At 41.1% G+C, this 17,784-nt stretch overlaps 2 protein-coding genes across 2 annotated transcripts; both read left to right on the top strand.

The window, feature by feature from the left end:
• The first annotated feature begins 281 nt into the window (after positions 1-281).
• Positions 282-11,791, top strand: LOC311340878 (oxysterol-binding protein 1-like). Its single transcript, XM_084465777.1, is given in 16 exon segments — positions 282-345; positions 1,133-1,300; positions 1,632-1,895; positions 1,897-2,100; positions 2,621-2,732; positions 3,030-3,228; positions 3,468-3,585; positions 3,699-3,759; positions 4,050-4,217; positions 5,003-5,248; positions 5,580-5,700; positions 5,908-6,011; positions 6,337-6,432; positions 6,858-7,042; positions 7,350-7,591; positions 9,777-11,791. Coding segments are annotated over 15 exon segments (2,400 nt in total). The 5' UTR covers positions 282-345; positions 1,133-1,166; the 3' UTR covers positions 9,923-11,791.
• Positions 11,792-12,417: 626 nt separating this feature from the next.
• On the top strand, positions 12,418-17,379 carry casp3a (caspase 3, apoptosis-related cysteine peptidase a). Its single transcript, XM_084465785.1, has 6 exons — positions 12,418-12,591; positions 12,870-13,015; positions 13,389-13,517; positions 14,839-15,014; positions 15,688-15,802; positions 16,235-17,379. The coding sequence occupies exons 1-6, from the start codon at positions 12,533-12,535 to the stop codon at positions 16,462-16,464; spliced, it is 855 nt and encodes a 284-aa protein (XP_084321911.1). The 5' UTR covers positions 12,418-12,532; the 3' UTR covers positions 16,465-17,379.
• Positions 17,380-17,784: the final 405 nt, after the last annotated feature.

The following is a 17,784-nucleotide window of genomic DNA, read 5'->3' as shown; positions in this document are numbered from 1 at the left end:
CCAAAAGACCACTCTTTCCATTTTATAATATGTGGATCAGTAAAAAAAAAAATGAATGGCTTCATAATTGAAATATTTGTAAAACAAAACAAGTAGGCCTATTAAAGTTAAATTATTATATGAATACAATCCAAATAGGGTATACATTAGTTCCAACGTACATTAAATTATTTAGATAACGACAAATGTTCTCAAATGTAACCTTGTCATATGTTATTTAAAGGTTTGCTCTATAACGGAACTAACTGGTGCGGCTAGCTGTTGCAGTGCACTTAATGTGGAAGGTACTAAGCTAACATTAGCATCAGCTGAAAACAAGATCGCGTTTAATGGCCGAGCTCTAAGGTAACTATAATGAATGCAAATGGTATGGGGTGTGGCAAGACCCCACAAATTGTGTAATTGAACTGAACCGTTCATGTTATGGTGCTTTAGTCTGTAACTTAACGTCAAGCTATATTTAATGGCTAATGCTTATGTTAGTAACATACAACAAGCTAACGGGAAACTCCTAGTATTTGTAATCTACAGTTTACTTCCCAACTCATAACACTGGTTAATCGTTAACTATACGGATTGTGTATTTTGCCATACCGGTGACTTGGATAGCCTGATGTTTTAGCACACTATTCGTTTATATTTTCTAGAGTCCGTTAAACAGATTATCTAGTAGTAGCCAGTGTCCCTAAAGTTCCTGTGTTCACAACCAGGCCATGTAAGCTAGGCTCCCAAATAGCATTATAAACAAGCCGAGACATACAGCAATTGACATTATTGTGGTCACACCAAACTTTGATCAAGCCAAAACTGTTTTCGTATGTTTCGCATAACGCTGTCGCTGGTATCAGTAACGTTATCATTACTCATACAACACGACTCGCACAATAAAATAATAATATAACAGCAACGATGCATGTTGTAGACTTGTAGGCTACAACCACTCTTTTTACACGAATGTTTACTTTGATGTATAATATGACTATAAGTCTAGTATAATCTGCTATTGATCCTATATTGATCCTATTATCATTATCGTAGTAAGCATACATCGGCACAATCTGTAGACCTGTAGGTTAATACAACTTCCTGATAACTGGTGAAAAATGTATTTTTTAATTTTTAATCTCAACAGGGCGTAGGACAAAGTAACGCCAAGAGGTTTAGAGATGTCGGAACCTAAATCACCTACTCCTACCCCTGGAGACACGTACAAGGGTTGGCTCTTCAAATGGACCAACTACATAAAAGGTTACCAGCGGCGGTGGTTTGTTTTGAGTAATGGCCTTCTGTCTTATTACAGGTTAGTTAAACACCCACTCAAACATCTCTTCTTTCGCATAAAGACCTACTCTTTGGAAATTTGACCAAAAATTTGGTGGATTGACGAAATTATAAAATGTTTACAGTATTTATTATATAATAACATTTAACTCTGAAGACCCGTACCAATTTACCTTATTATAGTAATATAATCGCTTAAGTTAATCTTAATAATGCATTTGTTTCGCTAAATGGATGTTGTTGATACATGCCTTACTTTTACCGTTTTGTTAATGATTCTGATTTAATAGAAGAAGATACTGAATTGTATAATTCAAAAGGTCCATTATAACAATTCCAACTGTCCACAGAACCCAGGCAGAGATGGGCCACACATGTAGAGGGACCATCAACTTGGCCACGGCCAACATTGCTGTGGAGGACTCCTGTAACTTTGTCATTTCGAATGGCGGGGCCCAGACCTACCACCTGAAGGCCAGCTCGGAGGTCGAGCGGCAGCGTTGGATCACTGCACTGGAGCTGGCCAAGGCAAAAGCAGTCCATATGCAGGCCGAGTCCGGTGAGATTGAGGGGAAACCATTGAAACATCACTCGTACATAAGGCTCCTTATGAAGGACATACTATGAAGGTCATACTTTTTTTTTTTTCCCCACAGACGACTCTGGCGACGAAGATCCCACATCGCCGCCTACCTCCGCACCAAGTGGAAGCAGTCGAAACATGGAGGCCCAGTCGACTCTTCGCACGCTGGGCTGTAAGGTGGAGGATCTCTGCACCTGCAATGACCTCATCACCAAGCATGGCACCGCCCTGCAAAGGTCAGTGACCCCCCCCACTCTGTCTTCTATATCTGCATGTCTGATTGGTATTATCAACATTCTTCGTTTTGTCTGGTTCTGCAGTTAGCTCTTACCTTCCTCCTCTCAACGTCACCACATGTTTGTCGACCGATTGAAGGCTACAACAATATAAAAATGATGGCTCCTATCTTTTTATTACTTTTTATTATCTTTTTATTTACACCTTTTTATTAGCATTTTATTTTTCTTCTTTCTTTCTTTCTATGTGCCCTTGTTTGATTCTCTTGCCGTATTTGGTTGTTTAAGCCGTTCGTCGGAGTGCTGGAATCGGTAGCTTCGCCTACAGAGTGGAGGGACTGGGAGAACTGTGATATTAACCAAACAATCTATATCAGTGATGGCTGTCGGAATAAAAAGCTATTAAACATTTAACACAAATAAATAATGCTTAAAGCACCTTTTTTTAACTGATTAGAAATGGCTCAAACTGCATGTTCGTTGATGTGTTTGGTTCTTTTCTTCTACCTCTCTGCCCCAGGTCCTTGTCAGAGCTGGAGGGGCTCAGCATACAGGGGCCCATGGGTGACAAGATCAAACAAGTGACGGAGAGAGCCACGCTGTTCCGCATTACCTCCAATGCCATGATCAACGTGAGTTACTCTGCAGTGCAATGGGAACTCGCGGCGGGTGCATTCCCCCATGCAACTTTATTCCATTTAGTTTTGTATACCACTGTGGTCCTATTTAGTTCTATTGACTTTATTTACATTATTTATTGATACCAAAGCATCATTCAGCAATTCATACCTGTCATTAAGGCGCTGGGAGGGGTTAAGGCATGCTCAAGGATAGCTACAGGTTAGGCTGCAGACACTGGGGATTTAACCCAGAAACTTTCTTCTAGAAGTCTAATCAAACACCCACACCACTTCCCTACCCCCTCGCAGGCGTGCAGAGACTTCCTCGGCCTGGCCCAGACCCACAGCAAGCGCTGGCAGAAAGCCCTGCAGGCGGAGCGGGACCAGAGAGTACGCCTGGAGGAAACCCTGGAGCAGCTGGCTAAGCAGCACAACCACCTAGAGAGGGCCTTCAGAGGGGCCACAGTTCTGCCCTCTTCGCTCAGCAACTCAGCCATGGACAACAAGGGTAGAGCTCTCGCATATGCACCTCTATCTGTATTGGTTTGTTTTTGTTGATATTAATTTTTTCAGAATAACTCTACAAACTACCTCAACCCGTACATTTTAGCTCAGAGTGGTGATCTACAAATGAATGATATATGAATATATTTTGTCCATATTTTGGACAATTGCTCTGTAGTAACTGGTTGAACAGGTGTTGTGTTTTGCACGCATTCATCCAACTGTTCTCTCTCTGGTCCTCAGGGTCTAGCGACTCAGGAAAGGGTGACGCCAGTGACGAGGATGACGAGAACGAGTTCTTTGATGCCATGGAAGACCCTGCAGCCTTTATCACTGTCCCCGCCGACCCTAAATACCACAGGTCAGAACCTGTTGTTGATGTTGTTGCAGGGTTGGCGAATGCCCAATCCTTGGTTTCCCTTGAATGGTTTTGGATTGATTTCATTAAATGGTATGGCTTTGTCATCTCGTCAGGAGGTCTGGCAGCAACGCTAGTGGGATAAGTTGCAGTGACCTTGGCATGGACGATCAGTCGGTGAGTGGATACTAGGATGATGCTTTTGCATGTGTCATTTGTGGGATCATTTCTTGTTCTACGGCATAATGAGTTTGAATATTTGAAGGATTGAACTGCATTATCCAGCAAACTGGACCAAATATTAGATTCAATTAATGAATTGACATTGGGTTGATTTTATAGAAAGAAAAAAAAGGCTTGCCATTACCCTCTGCATTTATCCCTTCTTGTTGTTCCTTATAAAGAGTGTTTATACTATTATGATGGCAGAACCACCACACCAACCACATCCTTCTTTCTTCTGCTAGTTTGATGAACAGTCTCTGACATCCAATCCCGAGTCTCCCCACTCTCTGGAGTTGGAGCCAGTCAGACAGAGGCGGACCCGCGTTCCAGACAAGCCCAATTACTCCCTCAACCTGTGGAGCATCATGAAGAACTGCATTGGCAAAGAGCTGTCAAAGATACCCATGCCCGTAAGCCACGTATTTCCTTTCCTGTTTACAGTCAATATTTGACAATGCAGCAAACCAGTTATTATTTACTAATAAGCATGTAGGGGTTAGGCGTCACGCTCAAGAATCCCTTCAGATAGACTCGGCCCCCGTCGTTACCATGATGAACTCGGACAAACAAACCAGACTAGATAACAAAAACATGAGGAAAAATGTCAGCTGACAGTATATCAAAGCAGGTTTTGGAGAAGTTGGGCGAAAAATGATTTAATTTCTTCCAGAAGCAATCAAAAGGGACTACATTACGCTATGGAGGGGTATATTCAAAACTTTAAAATACATACAGAAGGTGACAAGCTTAAATTCAGTTGGTATTCTGGCCTGCCGCACAGTCTGATCCACATTACACACTTTTTCTTGTCCCATTGTGGGAAAAGGGATGAAATATACCCGATTCTGCAGCCTCTCGGGATACCGACTGTCCGTGTTACATGTTCCCCAAGCACATCGTTTGACCATGTTTATCTTTTTACACAAACAACATAAATCCACCATTAAATTGTTATATTATGCCTCCTCCCTGTTGTTTTCAATGGAGTTGTGGCTCATGTCCGAGTATAGTTGAGGCTGGAATGTCATTGGCTCTTCTGCGTTCTAAGGGTGGAGCTTAGCAACAGGTCAATTAGACTTCCTAAATAAATAAAGGTTAAGTATAACAAATACAATCAACCACGCGACCAAAATCACGGCACGAAAAGAAGAATTTCATTCATTTTGTGTTCATTTTGTTTTTTTTTAAATTCCAGGTCAATTTCAACGAGCCTTTGTCCATGCTGCAACGGCTGTCGGAGGACCTGGAGTACTATGAGCTCCTCGACAAGGCGGCCAAGTGCCAGAGCTCCCTGGAGCAGCTGTGCTACGTGGCGGCCTTCACCGTCTCCTCGTACTCCACCACCGTGCACCGCACGGGGAAGCCCTTCAACCCCCTGCTGGGAGAGACGTACGAGCTGGACCGGCTCAAGGAGTGCGGCTACCGCTCCCTGTGTGAACAGGTGAGCCCTGGGTTCTGTCTGGTGGAACTGTTTGCTTTGATGCTGATAAATGCTTTCCCCTCTTTGGGAAAATGTGTATTGATGTTTGCATTGTTTTGTGAGTGTCATTATCATGATAGATTATTCAAAAATCAACGCATCACACACCAATGATCAGAATTAGTCTAGTGGTTAGGGTGTTTGACTCCCATTCGAAAGGTTCTGGGTGCAGTCTACTGTCTACAAATAGAGCTCTCTTTGGAAAAGGTAAAATAGCTGAAAGCCTCCAATAGTAGCATTAGTTGGTAAGGTTTAAATACACACTCCTCTTTCTTGCCTCTGTCCCTCCCAGGTGAGCCACCACCCCCCTGCCGCAGCCCACCATGCTGTCTCAGATCGGGGCTGGACCCTCAGACAGGAGATCTCCCTGGCCAGCAAGTTCAGAGGGAAATACCTCTCCATCATGCCTTTGGGTGGGTGAACGAGGATCACTTGTAGTATGAAGTTATAGGTGCTCTCCTTATCCATCCTGGCCCAAGAAGTATTTTTCCTGCCCTAGAACGCCCACAAACATTGGTTATGCATTCTTGGCATCCTTCATGTTGTGAGATACATTGTTGGTGGACCCATAAGGTTAAAATTATTGAACTCTCTAAATCAGCCTTTTTGTGTGTCCACAGGGTCCATCCAGTGCTTATTTGAGAAGAGTAACAACCATTACTCTTGGAAGAAGGTTACCACTACAGTGCATAACATCATTGTGGGCAAACTGTGGATTGACCAGGTTGGTAGCGTTTTGAATGACATGTTTCTCATGGACGAGGGAAGGAAGGAAATGGATTATGAATGTGGCGGAAGAGAATGATGAGACGATTGAATCAACAATTAGACACTTTGATTCGATGATTAGGTTTAATTTGTAATTATTATAATTTAATTTCAAGATACATTATTTAAAAATAAGTGTGTGCTTTTCATAAAATGTTAGTGTGATGCTCATCCATCGTAATATAATTCATTGCAAACCCCAGAGCTCATTTGGTGCAAAGTAATGTGTGTTTATTTACTGAAGCTAGAAAAACATTGCTGTCTCTCTCCTTTTGGGTCAGTCTGGAGAGATAGACGTGGTGAACCACCAGACAGGTGATCGCTGCCACCTCAAGTTTGCCCCCTATAGCTACTTCTCCAGAGATGTGGCCAGAAAGGTAGACTACTCACACTGCTGTGTCCTGTTGTTTTATAGAAATATTGCACTGAATACATTTAAATTTACTGCCTGCCGGTATAAAGCGTGCTATAATGTGTGGTTAAAACTCTTCATTCACCTGGAAAGATTTGTTTGTATGGTTTATATTCCGATATATATCGTCAATCCAATTTCCCAACTATGTCAATGAATTAAAAAAACAAATTCTAAGCAGCAACACATAATGGTTTTTGTGGTCGTAGCATATTCTTTTTTATTTCTTTCTTTTTATGTTTAACTGAGGTAATATGTAATCAACACAACTCGTTTTCATACATATTGCTTCACACATATTGACAAATGTGCCTCTGAAATATTAGTAAATATTGAAGTTGCCTGGAATTCCTCATGAAAGTCACCCTAAAAGCTGCTGTTGATCGGCAGGTCACGGGCGTGGTGACAGACAAGGACGGCAAGGCCCACTTCGTCCTGTCCGGGACGTGGGACGAGAAGATGGAGTTCTCCAGGGTGATGCAGAGCAGCAAAGGGGAGAACGGCACGGAGGGCAAACAGAGGACCGTGTACCAGACGCTGAAGTCCAAAGAGATCTGGAAGAAGAACCCTCTGCCGTGAGTTTGGTCCTCGTCGTGTATGCCTTCATATTGTGTTGAAATGGATATTACATATTATTACATACACCGTTACCATCACTGATATTGATTTTCTTTTCGCATTTTCATTTCTCACACTTTTTCAGAGCGTCTCTTTTCTATTTTATACCTAAATTGTAGATGTCCCTATGAACCACAACTACTGTTCATTGCAACCAATAAAAAAAAAACCATTGGTATAACATATAGAACTCATTTGATCACTATTCCGGTCACTATGGAGAAGCAATACATCAATGACTCAAACGGCCCCTCTCCTGCCCAGGGAGGGAGCGGACACCATGTACTACTTCTCCTGCCTGGCGCTGACCCTCAACGAGCCGGAGGAGGGTGTGGCGCCCACCGACAGCCGGCGGCGGCCCGACCAGCGGCTGATGGAGGCGGGCCGCTGGGACGAGGCCAACGCCGAGAAGCAGCGGCTGGAGGAGAAGCAGCGCACGGTCCGCCGCGAGAGGGCGGCCGCCGTGGTCGCCGGCCCCCCTGAGGAAGGGGAAGGGGAGGGGGAGGGTGAGGGAGACGCGCACACACGCACACACACGCACACACACACACTGTACAGCGCTGTGAGTGGAATAAATCCAATCATTTGTCTCTTTTGGTTAATGACGAGAACATGCATGATGCAGCTTTTTGTCGGTTCACCGCATGCAAAGTCTGTCCTTTCATTCTTCTGTGAACGCTTCCATGTGTCTGTTTCCCATGTCTGTCTCTGTCTGTCTGTCTGTCTCCCTTAAGCTGTCAGTGAGGATGGCGAAACTAACCCAGCTTTGAAATGCAAGTATCCAGTCTCCATCCTCCCCCAGTTGTCTTGTTCCTCTATCTATTCTTGTCTTGCGACATACAAATCTGATCTGCTCTTGCGAGGCAGCTGCTAAATGCTCTTTCATCTTCTTGTTGTCCTTCCATCCGTTTGTTTTCCATATAGCCGATACAGACGAAACTGGCACGGAAGCAAGTGAGATTTCAAATGAAAGCAAGTATCCCTTCAGTAGAAAATACTGTTGTGCAGTTGGTTTTCCTGATTATTTTTTTGCATCCGTTTGTGTTTTGATGTGTACTGCTGTTGGCCTTGATTTGACCAAAACAGAATGCATCTCATGTGATCCAAGATTGCATTGGATTAGCAAAGCTTCTAAAGAATTAATTTTTTTCACTTTAACAAATTGTTTTCTCCAACTTTGTTTGTTACTCTATATTTTAGGGAGCTTTTTTTATTGTTTCCTTTCTGCAATAATTATTCGCTTATTTTTATGTACAGCAAACCCAGAGGATTCTCCACCTAGTACGCCTCTTGCATGCAAGTACCATCTCATGATTCCCCACTTTTGTCTTATACGTTCCTTCTGTCAATGTCTTGTTTTTTTCTATATCAAATCACTCACAGTCCTTTTTGTGTCCATTTGTACCAAACATGCCTTCCAAACTATTCTTTCTGACAGCTTCTCAAGGACCACACCCATCCTATCTATGCAAGTATTCCTCTCTTGACATAGATAATTTTAACGCCTGTCAGTTTATGTCACTGGACAGCTGGGAAAAAGATTGTGTTCACTGTGTGTTATTTAAAATCCATCACATAGGCCCTGCCTGAACCGGTTTGTGTTACTGCCACTGTTTGAACAGGGAATGTTCTTGTGTCTGAAAGGACATTTCAACATAGTGAAATTGCTTCCATTCTCACTCTTCCATTTATATCATGTCAGCTACCAGCTGAACATCAAATATCTTTGGCATTGCACAATCTACAGTGTTATAGACGTACTTCTTTTACAAAGACATATAGATAGATGGGTAGATATCTAAAACATCTTGGAGATAATCAACACTGCAGTATTATAGAATATTGTTTTATTTATTTATTAGACATGCATATATATATATATATATATATATATATATATATATATATATTCAGCTTCAGCTTGCACACATGGTGTGAAAGCCGAAGCTTTGTGGAGGTCTGTCATTAGAATGGTGTTACCAGCCATTGTTTTCATCGTTCCCTCCATTCTGAAAACCGTCTCCATATTGTTGTTCTTCTGTAGCCGAAGGCTTGGAAGGTCCCTATGGTGCGCCGATCAAATGCAAGTAACATCAGACAATCCCTTACCTCTCCAATCCTCCATCTGTTCTCTAGGAGCAGTCCAAGTAGTCATAGACTTTAGAGTTAACATAGTATGTCATGTCTGCCTGATGCTAGGATCATACACGAGCCCATACCAGTGTTAGCAGGCTCCACATTTCGAATAATATAATTATATGTTCTGCTCCCACTTCTATAAACAGCTGCGAAGCTTGGTGATACTTTAACACTGATCCAATCAAATCCCAAAGGATAAAATCACGTTACAGCAGCACGAGAGTGGAGGGCCATGAACCAGTTTATGGATTCAATAATCCCAAAACCAGTTGGCCTTTCTGCAACACTAGGACTTTGGACTCTGTACGGCTTTACAAGTGACCTATAGTACTACACCGTATTCTATACAGTGAGGAGGACTGAAAAATCGAATCCACTGACTGGAGTAAACGTACCCCAACATCCATTCACCCTGATCCCTGGTAGCCAAGTGATATCCGGCTCCTTTCCTCTAAATCTCCTGCTCCAATCCTGCTAAGATCTTCACCTGGAGAAAGCGGAGAATGGATTCCAATTAATTTGTTTTTTTAATTTTTGCTTTTTTCCCCCCAGGTGCCCAGCACGTCGATAACTATGAAGCACTTTGGTTCAAGAAGATAGACGACCCCGTCTCGGGAGAGAGCTTGCACGTCTACAAAGGAGGCTACTGGGATGCCAAGGAAGAAGGATCCTGGGACATGTGTGCTGACATCTTCTGATGGAGGAAGCTAACCAGCGCAACCCCTCTACATGCTGCTGCTGAGCGGATACAGATACAGTACACACATACTAGAGGAGAGGATTAACCAGTTGATATGTACAGGGTCCATCTGAGTAAAGCACAAATACTTCCATTTTCATTTTCTCACGGTTTATGAGAATGGGGAAGTGAGAGGGTAGAATAGATTGTCATGACCAGTGACCACACAGAGAAGTTCTAGGTTGAAAAGTTAAATAACTCGAGAGTCGAATGACTGCGGTGTGAAAATAAAAAATGGACTCTGTACCTTTTTTTTTTTTTAATGATAAATGTACACACTTGTACTAGATCAACAACCCATCTGTAATTGTTGTTTACAGTTTATTCAAAATATGAAGAAACTACCCTCTGAGTTTAACATAGCAATGGGGGAAATCACAACATACATGAGATTACAACCACTTAGATACTTACACTTAGAGTAGGGACATCCTCTTCCTCTGCAAAACAAGGCCCACTGTGGTAGTTAAGGCCCCGACGTACGTGGAAGAAAATCTAAATCTGCGTGTTGACATTGTTCACACTGTCGAACACGGGGCTTGTGTCGAAAATTGGGCTGAGTACCCTGCACACGCCGGTTTCGATTTTGTTTTAAGTATATCAAAGCCTTGACACATTTTTGCACAACTATTTTTTTCGACCTGCATCTCTCTTGACTGTGCACAAATTGCAATTGTGGCTCAGTCTGTTTGTAGTTGAACCTATAGCATTATGCTAGAAGTCCCTGAGGGAAAATGTATATGTTCATGTAGATGTGTGTGTGTGTGTGTGTGTGTGTGTGTGTGTTTTCAGGAGGGTAAATATTAGATTTAAAATATATATATTTTAAATCTTATATACTTATTTTTCTTTCAGTTTACATTCCACATGTCCTTCCTGAAACCTAATTTTATTTATTTATAGAAGAAAATGCAGATTGTTATTATATTCTATCCTAGTGATGTATACATCTGAATGGAAATACTTTGTGTGGAGTGTCTGTGTGTGAGCATAGAACAGATTTAACCGTGTGCTCCTTGTTTTCAATCAAGTTTGATTGATGATTGAAAAGCTGTGTTTTATATTAAAAGTGTACTTAAACACAAATTTTGGAAAAAGGAGTTATAGAAAACCAGAGTGTGTGTGTGTGTGTGTGTGTGTGTGTGTGTGTGTGTGTGTGTGTGTGTGTGTGTGTGTGTGTGTGTGTGTGTGTGTGTGTGTGTGTGTGTGTGTGTGTGTGTGTGTGTGTGTGAATTAACTACTAGCTGGGCTAGCTCTTTATAATTAAAGATTATCTACATTAGTATATACTGTATGTGTGTCCCTCTCTGTAAAGCATACAGTGTGGTGGAACACAATCAAACAATTTGTTTTATTCAATGTCCTACTCATGTTTTTCCTTTTAATTTTCTATATAAATAATGATCTTGCGAAACCGTTTATTAGTCATACCAGGATTTTTTTTTTTTTTTTAACTTTTTCTTTACAGACTTGCCCCTTTATCAATTTGTCTAATCTGTATGAAACATCTGGACATCTTGCTTCTCTACATTTTTTTGGTCCTTTATTTTTTGTCCAAACACAAAAATATAATGTAACTTTATAATCATTATGTTTGTAATTGGCATTTTATTTCAGCAAATCACATACATTGTTTATGTTGAATTGATTGTATTGCACACTTGTTGTAGAATATACAGTAAACAACATAAGGAACACATTGTGTGGGCTAAAATGGCCCAAATACAACAACTGACTGGATTTAACCCAAAATATTTTATATTTACATCTTGTAAAATGCTTGTTTATTTCCTAACCTACCGTTTGTAGGAACAATGTTCATGCCATGTCTATAGTAAAGGATACATATAGTAACAAAAGTTTTGTCAAGTGTTTTATATAACTTTGCCTATTTCAATTATTTCCTTGAAATTTAGTCACACACTAGAGCTAGAGTCACACACTAGAGCTGAGGTTTATTAAAATGTAATGCAATTTTTTGCATTCATGATGAGATCTTCTATGACACAGCTTTTGTGAATTAATCGCACGAGATCGCACTCTTTCATTCTTCTCGTGACACGAACAATCAGTGAACACATGGATAGTACAGAACATTACAAGCATTGAAGCAAATAACCAGTGTCGCTAGACAGGTTTTACGACTATAAATAGCACAGTAATAGCTAATAGTTATGGTGCTAGGTACACCACCTACACCATGTTACGAAGATAAAGTTGGTTGAACAGTAACCATTGGTTTTAGGGCGCTTTATACAGTCTACAATGCAAGGTATGAACTTGGCACTTGGCCACATGACTCGCCTGGAGAATTGCCACTGCCACCGAGAACTGCCACTCTCGCGTGACCGCTGGATAACGGTGTGCGCGCACGGGAGAGCGAGAACAGAGTGAGCTACGAGGACAGCATCGTTTGTTTACGTCAGGGCGTTTACAACAAAGACCAACCAGGAAGGCGAGCACACGGGCAGCCGTCTTAAGGCATAAGGCTACAGTTTGTTTCTCATCTTTCAAGTCCGATCGTTTCTTATCTTTCAAATAAATAAGTATTGTTTGGTCCGTAAAAATCATGTCTGCAAACGGCGGAGGAGTAGATTGTCCAGACGCGAAGAACTGCGGGGAACAAGAGTAAGAGTATTATCATACGGTTCTTTGATATTTTTTTTGTATCCTGAAAGTATTTCCCTAAAGCTACTGTAAGAAATATTGGGATTATGTAGTTTTCAAAGAGTCCCATAGTTAAGCCAATTTGATATTTAATGGGCTACCTGACAAACTGTGTGTGCTGTATTGATGATACAACACTGCACAACGTGTATAGATTCGACATTTGTACAAATGCTCTCCTGCGTTTGTTTAAAAAAAATAATATTTCTGCATTTGTGTTTCGGACTACCTTTGTTCAGCTTACAGGCGTCTTCGGTTACGCCGGGGTCAATGGATGTGGACTCGAAGCCGAAGCCGAACGCCCAAAGCTTCAGATACAGTCTCAACTACCCCTGCATTGGCCGCTGTATCATCATCAACAACAAGAACTTCGACAGAAGAACTGGTATCCATCTAGCCTCACTGTTATGACAGGACTGAATGTTATTTTTCAACTGTTCATAGTCTGCAGCTGACGTGTCTGTTTGCATTTGCGGAACCCACCGTTTATGCATATAAACAAATCTAACTGTATACAGTAACATATATCAGATCAGTATAATACAGGCTCATATTTTTCTTGTTTTTAAACTAAGATTGGGGCAAATTTATACAAATTACATAAATTGTATTTGTATTGATGTAGCCCTTAGGGTTAGAGTAAATGTTCTAGGTGTGAACTGTGCAGTATTTACAATATGCAGTATTTATTAACATCTTAAACATTTTTGTTCTATTGTATTGTGAATTAATCTTTTCTATTCTTTCTGTATTCAAAGGCATGAATCAACGGAATGGTACAGACATGGATGCAGGCAATGCAATGCAGGTGTTTAAAAAGTTGGGCTACAAAGTACAGGTGTACAATGACCAGAGCATTGGCCAGATCCAACAGGTTTTACGTGCTGGTAAGTAAGTGTTGTGCAGTCACACGGTTGGAAAAACAGCACAATCACCTAGCAACTGCGATGTTTCTCGAATGTCTAAATGTATACACTTGTTTACAGCTGAATGTTAAAGGTACACTGTGTAGTATTTTAAGTAATTTATTACCTCAAATCAACATCTTCATTCATAAATAAGTCCTCATTGGTGTAAAATTATCTCTGCCAACAATCTCACTTATCCTCCTGAGTGAAGAATCACTTATCTGCATTTACATAGGACGAACAAGCTCTACGGAGGCTTCAATGTCCTTCCAGTCTATAAAAAACGATGAACTGCCGAGAGGGACAAAAAGCACTACGTAATCCTATCAAGATTTTCTCTTGTAGCTGCCGGGTGTCTTTGTCGTCGTGGTTGTGACTCTCGTTCTCCTCCTCTTCCTCGTCGTCCTCCTCGCCTAACTCCCACCGATCCACTGCCTCTCTGTCCTCTCCCTCTTCCTCTCCCTACCAGCGTTGAATGATGCGCTGATGATGATCTCTGACAATGCACGGACATCGAAAAATAAACGGATAAAGAATGTTTCATTACTAATTAGCACATAGTTCATGCGTTGTAGTAGAGCAATCAATTCTAGCCTACTAATAAAAATTGTATTCGTCATGTGTCAAGTGTCGCTATACTGCGACAGCTATGTTACCAATAAACGATATAAACATGAGAACATAATTAACTATCTTGCTCGAGGAGTAATTACTCATACATGCTCACACTAATTATTCAATGCAGTTTGAAGTTTGTTTGAAATAACGTACCTGTTCACCCGAAACAAAACTTGATGAAGTGTTGTTTGAAGACATGTTGTTGTCATAGCTTCTAGAATCTTGACACATGCCGCCTGCCGTAGTTCCAACAGGTTGCAACGCACATTTGAAAACGCAAGGCGCTAGAGAGCATATTCGTTTGAATGCGAAATAAAATTGAACCACTAGATGGGAGAAAAAATGACACAGTGTACCTTTAATGTATCTATTAATATTCTTGCATATATTGTTGATTGTATCAGTATTATGCTTTTCATTTTATTATGTTTTTTATATTTCCGGTCGTGGTTCTTTTTAAAAATCAATGTTACAAATACACATTGAATATGTAGTAGGCCTAGGGCATCTGCTCCCAGCAGAAAGGTACCGGGTTCCATCCCAAAGGTCCGCAGCCTACCTGTAATAATCCCTGAGCAAGATGCTCTAACCCCCTTAACTGCTTCCTCATGACCTGTTTGTGATATCACAGTTAGTTGCTGTTTTGGATTAAAGCGTCATAATGAACCTCTTCTTCTTTCAGCGGCAGGTGACGACCACGGTGATTTTGCGTCCTTTGTCTGTGTCTTGTTGAGCCATGGCGACGACGGCGTGTTCTTCGGCACCGACGGCCCAATAGAGCTCAGGAGCCTCACCTCCCTCTTCCGGGGCGACCACTGCAGGTCCCTGGTGGGGAAACCCAAACTCTTCTTCATTCAGGTATGTTGACGCTCACTATTCCTCTGTCGTGAGTTCAAGTCTATGCAGTATGTCATTACATATATAATAATGATAACTCAGAAATATAAAATTTGAAGCTCGTTTATTGTTTTTCCATCCATCCTCTCATTACGCACACTTGTTGTTTTTAATGTCTGTTTGTTTCTTAGTGTTTATTTATACAAGCCTGTCAAAGACGAATTTCTGTCACTCGTGACAGACAATAAAGTTTATCTATCTATCTATCTATCTATCTATCACATTCAATCATGACAAAACCCCCATAGATAAAGTGAATGTAGAAGTGTTTGACTGAAAAACAAATGCGGCACCCTTCAATTAATCAAAACAGCGAAAATGCACTAACTAGTGCTGACCGAGAGCATAATTTTCACAATAAGCGTAGTGGTATGATAAGACAGCTGCTGTTGACACAGTTAGCATTTTACTTTTTTTATCGTCTTTAAAGGTTTTGAAATGCTTCCAAACTTGAGATGTTTTTTTACTGCACAGTGTGTATCATGGTAGAATATGGTCTACAATGTTCCCTGCCTAAACGTATTTCTATCGGAGATTTGTCAGAAATTCAAGGTCCCCCTTACTCACTTGTGTATACAAGACGTATACAACATGTTATCTCATTGTGTGTCACTGTACTCCTGTTGCCGGTCAGGCCTGCCGAGGGACAGAACTGGATGGAGGGATTGAAACGGACAGTGGACCGGATTACAGCACAACAAAGATCCCTGTGGAGGCCGACTTCCTCTATGCGTACTCCACAGCCCCAGGTAGGGTCCTGGTATGGTTGGGTCTGGTCTAGTGGCTGCGGTGTTCAACCCCCAGCCAAAGGGTTCTTGGTTTGATGCCCATGTCAACAGCCTATATGTAGGCATCCTTGAGCAAGATGCATAACACCTACTGATTAATTATATGTATCTTAATGACCTAACAATAATACCTCTTTCCTCTGAAAGTACTATAATGCAATACATCCAGTTTTTTGATAGTTAGCATGTATTTTAACACCTTTTGGCTAAAGGTATTTATGCGCTGTGTGACATGCACTTATGTGGAAAGTCTAATGCCTACAGAGCACTTCACCTTTGCTGACTTCAGAATAAGGTTGGCACAGGTTGTAAGCAGCAGAAGGATTAGCAAACTGCCCTTGTATCGCTGTGTTTCAAACCTCAACGCTCATTCTGCAACGCATGCTTCTACAGGTTACTATTCGTGGAGAAATACTACAAGCGGCTCCTGGTTTATACAGTCACTGTGTGAGATGGTCACAAAATACGCAAAAGAGTTGGAGCTGCTACACATCCTGACACGAGTGAACCACAAGGTGGCGGTAGAGTTCGTGTCTGCCACCAACGACCCGGGCTTCGATGCTAAAAAACAAATTCCCTGCGTTGTGTCGATGCTGACCAAGGAGATGTATTTTACCTCCTAATGTTTTTAGCAAGACATAATGTTCTGAACACATTTCGTGTTTATGTGACTGGGAAATGATATAGGATACGTTTACTACTTTTGTTGTTTTCTTGTACATTGGACTGAAATTATGTTTGTAAAGTAGGCCTAGTTTATGTGCTCAAAATGGTGGTCTCTATTTGGGATGCATAGGCCTGCAACGCTACCTGTTTCATGTATCTTCCCAAAGAACTCCTCATAGCAATTTACATGTGTTTTGGGAATATACTGCTGTGGCTGTTGAATACTTTTCATACTACTTTTGTCACAACTTTTCACTTTTCTATAATGCTAAATTTGATCTATAAATAGACTATAATAAAAAAATCTTTTTTATTGTGGCATGGTCTTAGCCTAGGCTATTTTGCTTTTATATGACAGTCAAAGCTATTCGGAAGCCTGTTGGCATGGCAACCGAAATGTGTACAATCAGCCAGACTTCGTTAAGATGCACCCCAGTCCAACTGGCGATGAAGCAGGCCTGTCTGTCTGTGATCTTCTTCATGCATGCTCTCTATGTAGTCATCGTGTTGTATTGTATTTCACTGCACAATCAGAATCAGCATGAGTTTCCCATATATTTCTGTCTAGCCAGTAGATAATCATGTAGGCCTACGTTGGATTACATTGCAATGTATGACATTCAGGAGACCATGTGATGTGTTTTTTGATTGGTCCTTCCCTGGACATGGTACTGACTTATAACCACTCTGCTTACCTGATGGTGCTGTTTGCTCTTGACATTCAGGGGTAATGTCTGCAGAAATATGGTCCTCCACATATATTATTTTATCTTGCAATTGGGTTATAGGTTGGTTGTATGCAATGCAGAGTAACTTATACATGTAATATCCAACTGTATTGGTGTATTTATATTTGCTCAGGGTTTCTCATGCTGTTCAAATGTTTGTCCCAGCTTAGAATAAAGTGAGACAATTTTATGGATTCGTGTTTTTATGTATAGCCTACATAGGCATTACGTGCATTTGGATTGACATATCCCGGTAGACAGTAAAATGCCTGCTTTAATCCACAGTTCACTTAGACAGGCCTCTCAAAGACAAAATAGGTTTTAGCCACAAAATGTTAGTATTACACACTCAAGCTTTAAAGATGGATAATAATGTTCTACTATATTTTCTATATTTCAATGTTTTTAAATAGCTTGTTTCTATAGTTTAAGCAATTAATTAGGCCTACATGTGTAAACAAATGAATAACACCGTAGTACACTGGACTTGCTGACATAGTGTCGCTAGTTATGGGCTGTCCACTTCCCTCACTTCCGTTTCCATCCCAA

This window comes from Micromesistius poutassou (genome assembly GCF_964030765.1).
Source record: "Micromesistius poutassou genome assembly, chromosome: 3".
Taxonomy (NCBI): Eukaryota; Metazoa; Chordata; class Actinopteri; order Gadiformes; family Gadidae; genus Micromesistius; species Micromesistius poutassou.
Note: the sequence above shows the minus strand (reverse complement) of the source record. Positions and strands in the feature narration are given on the sequence as shown.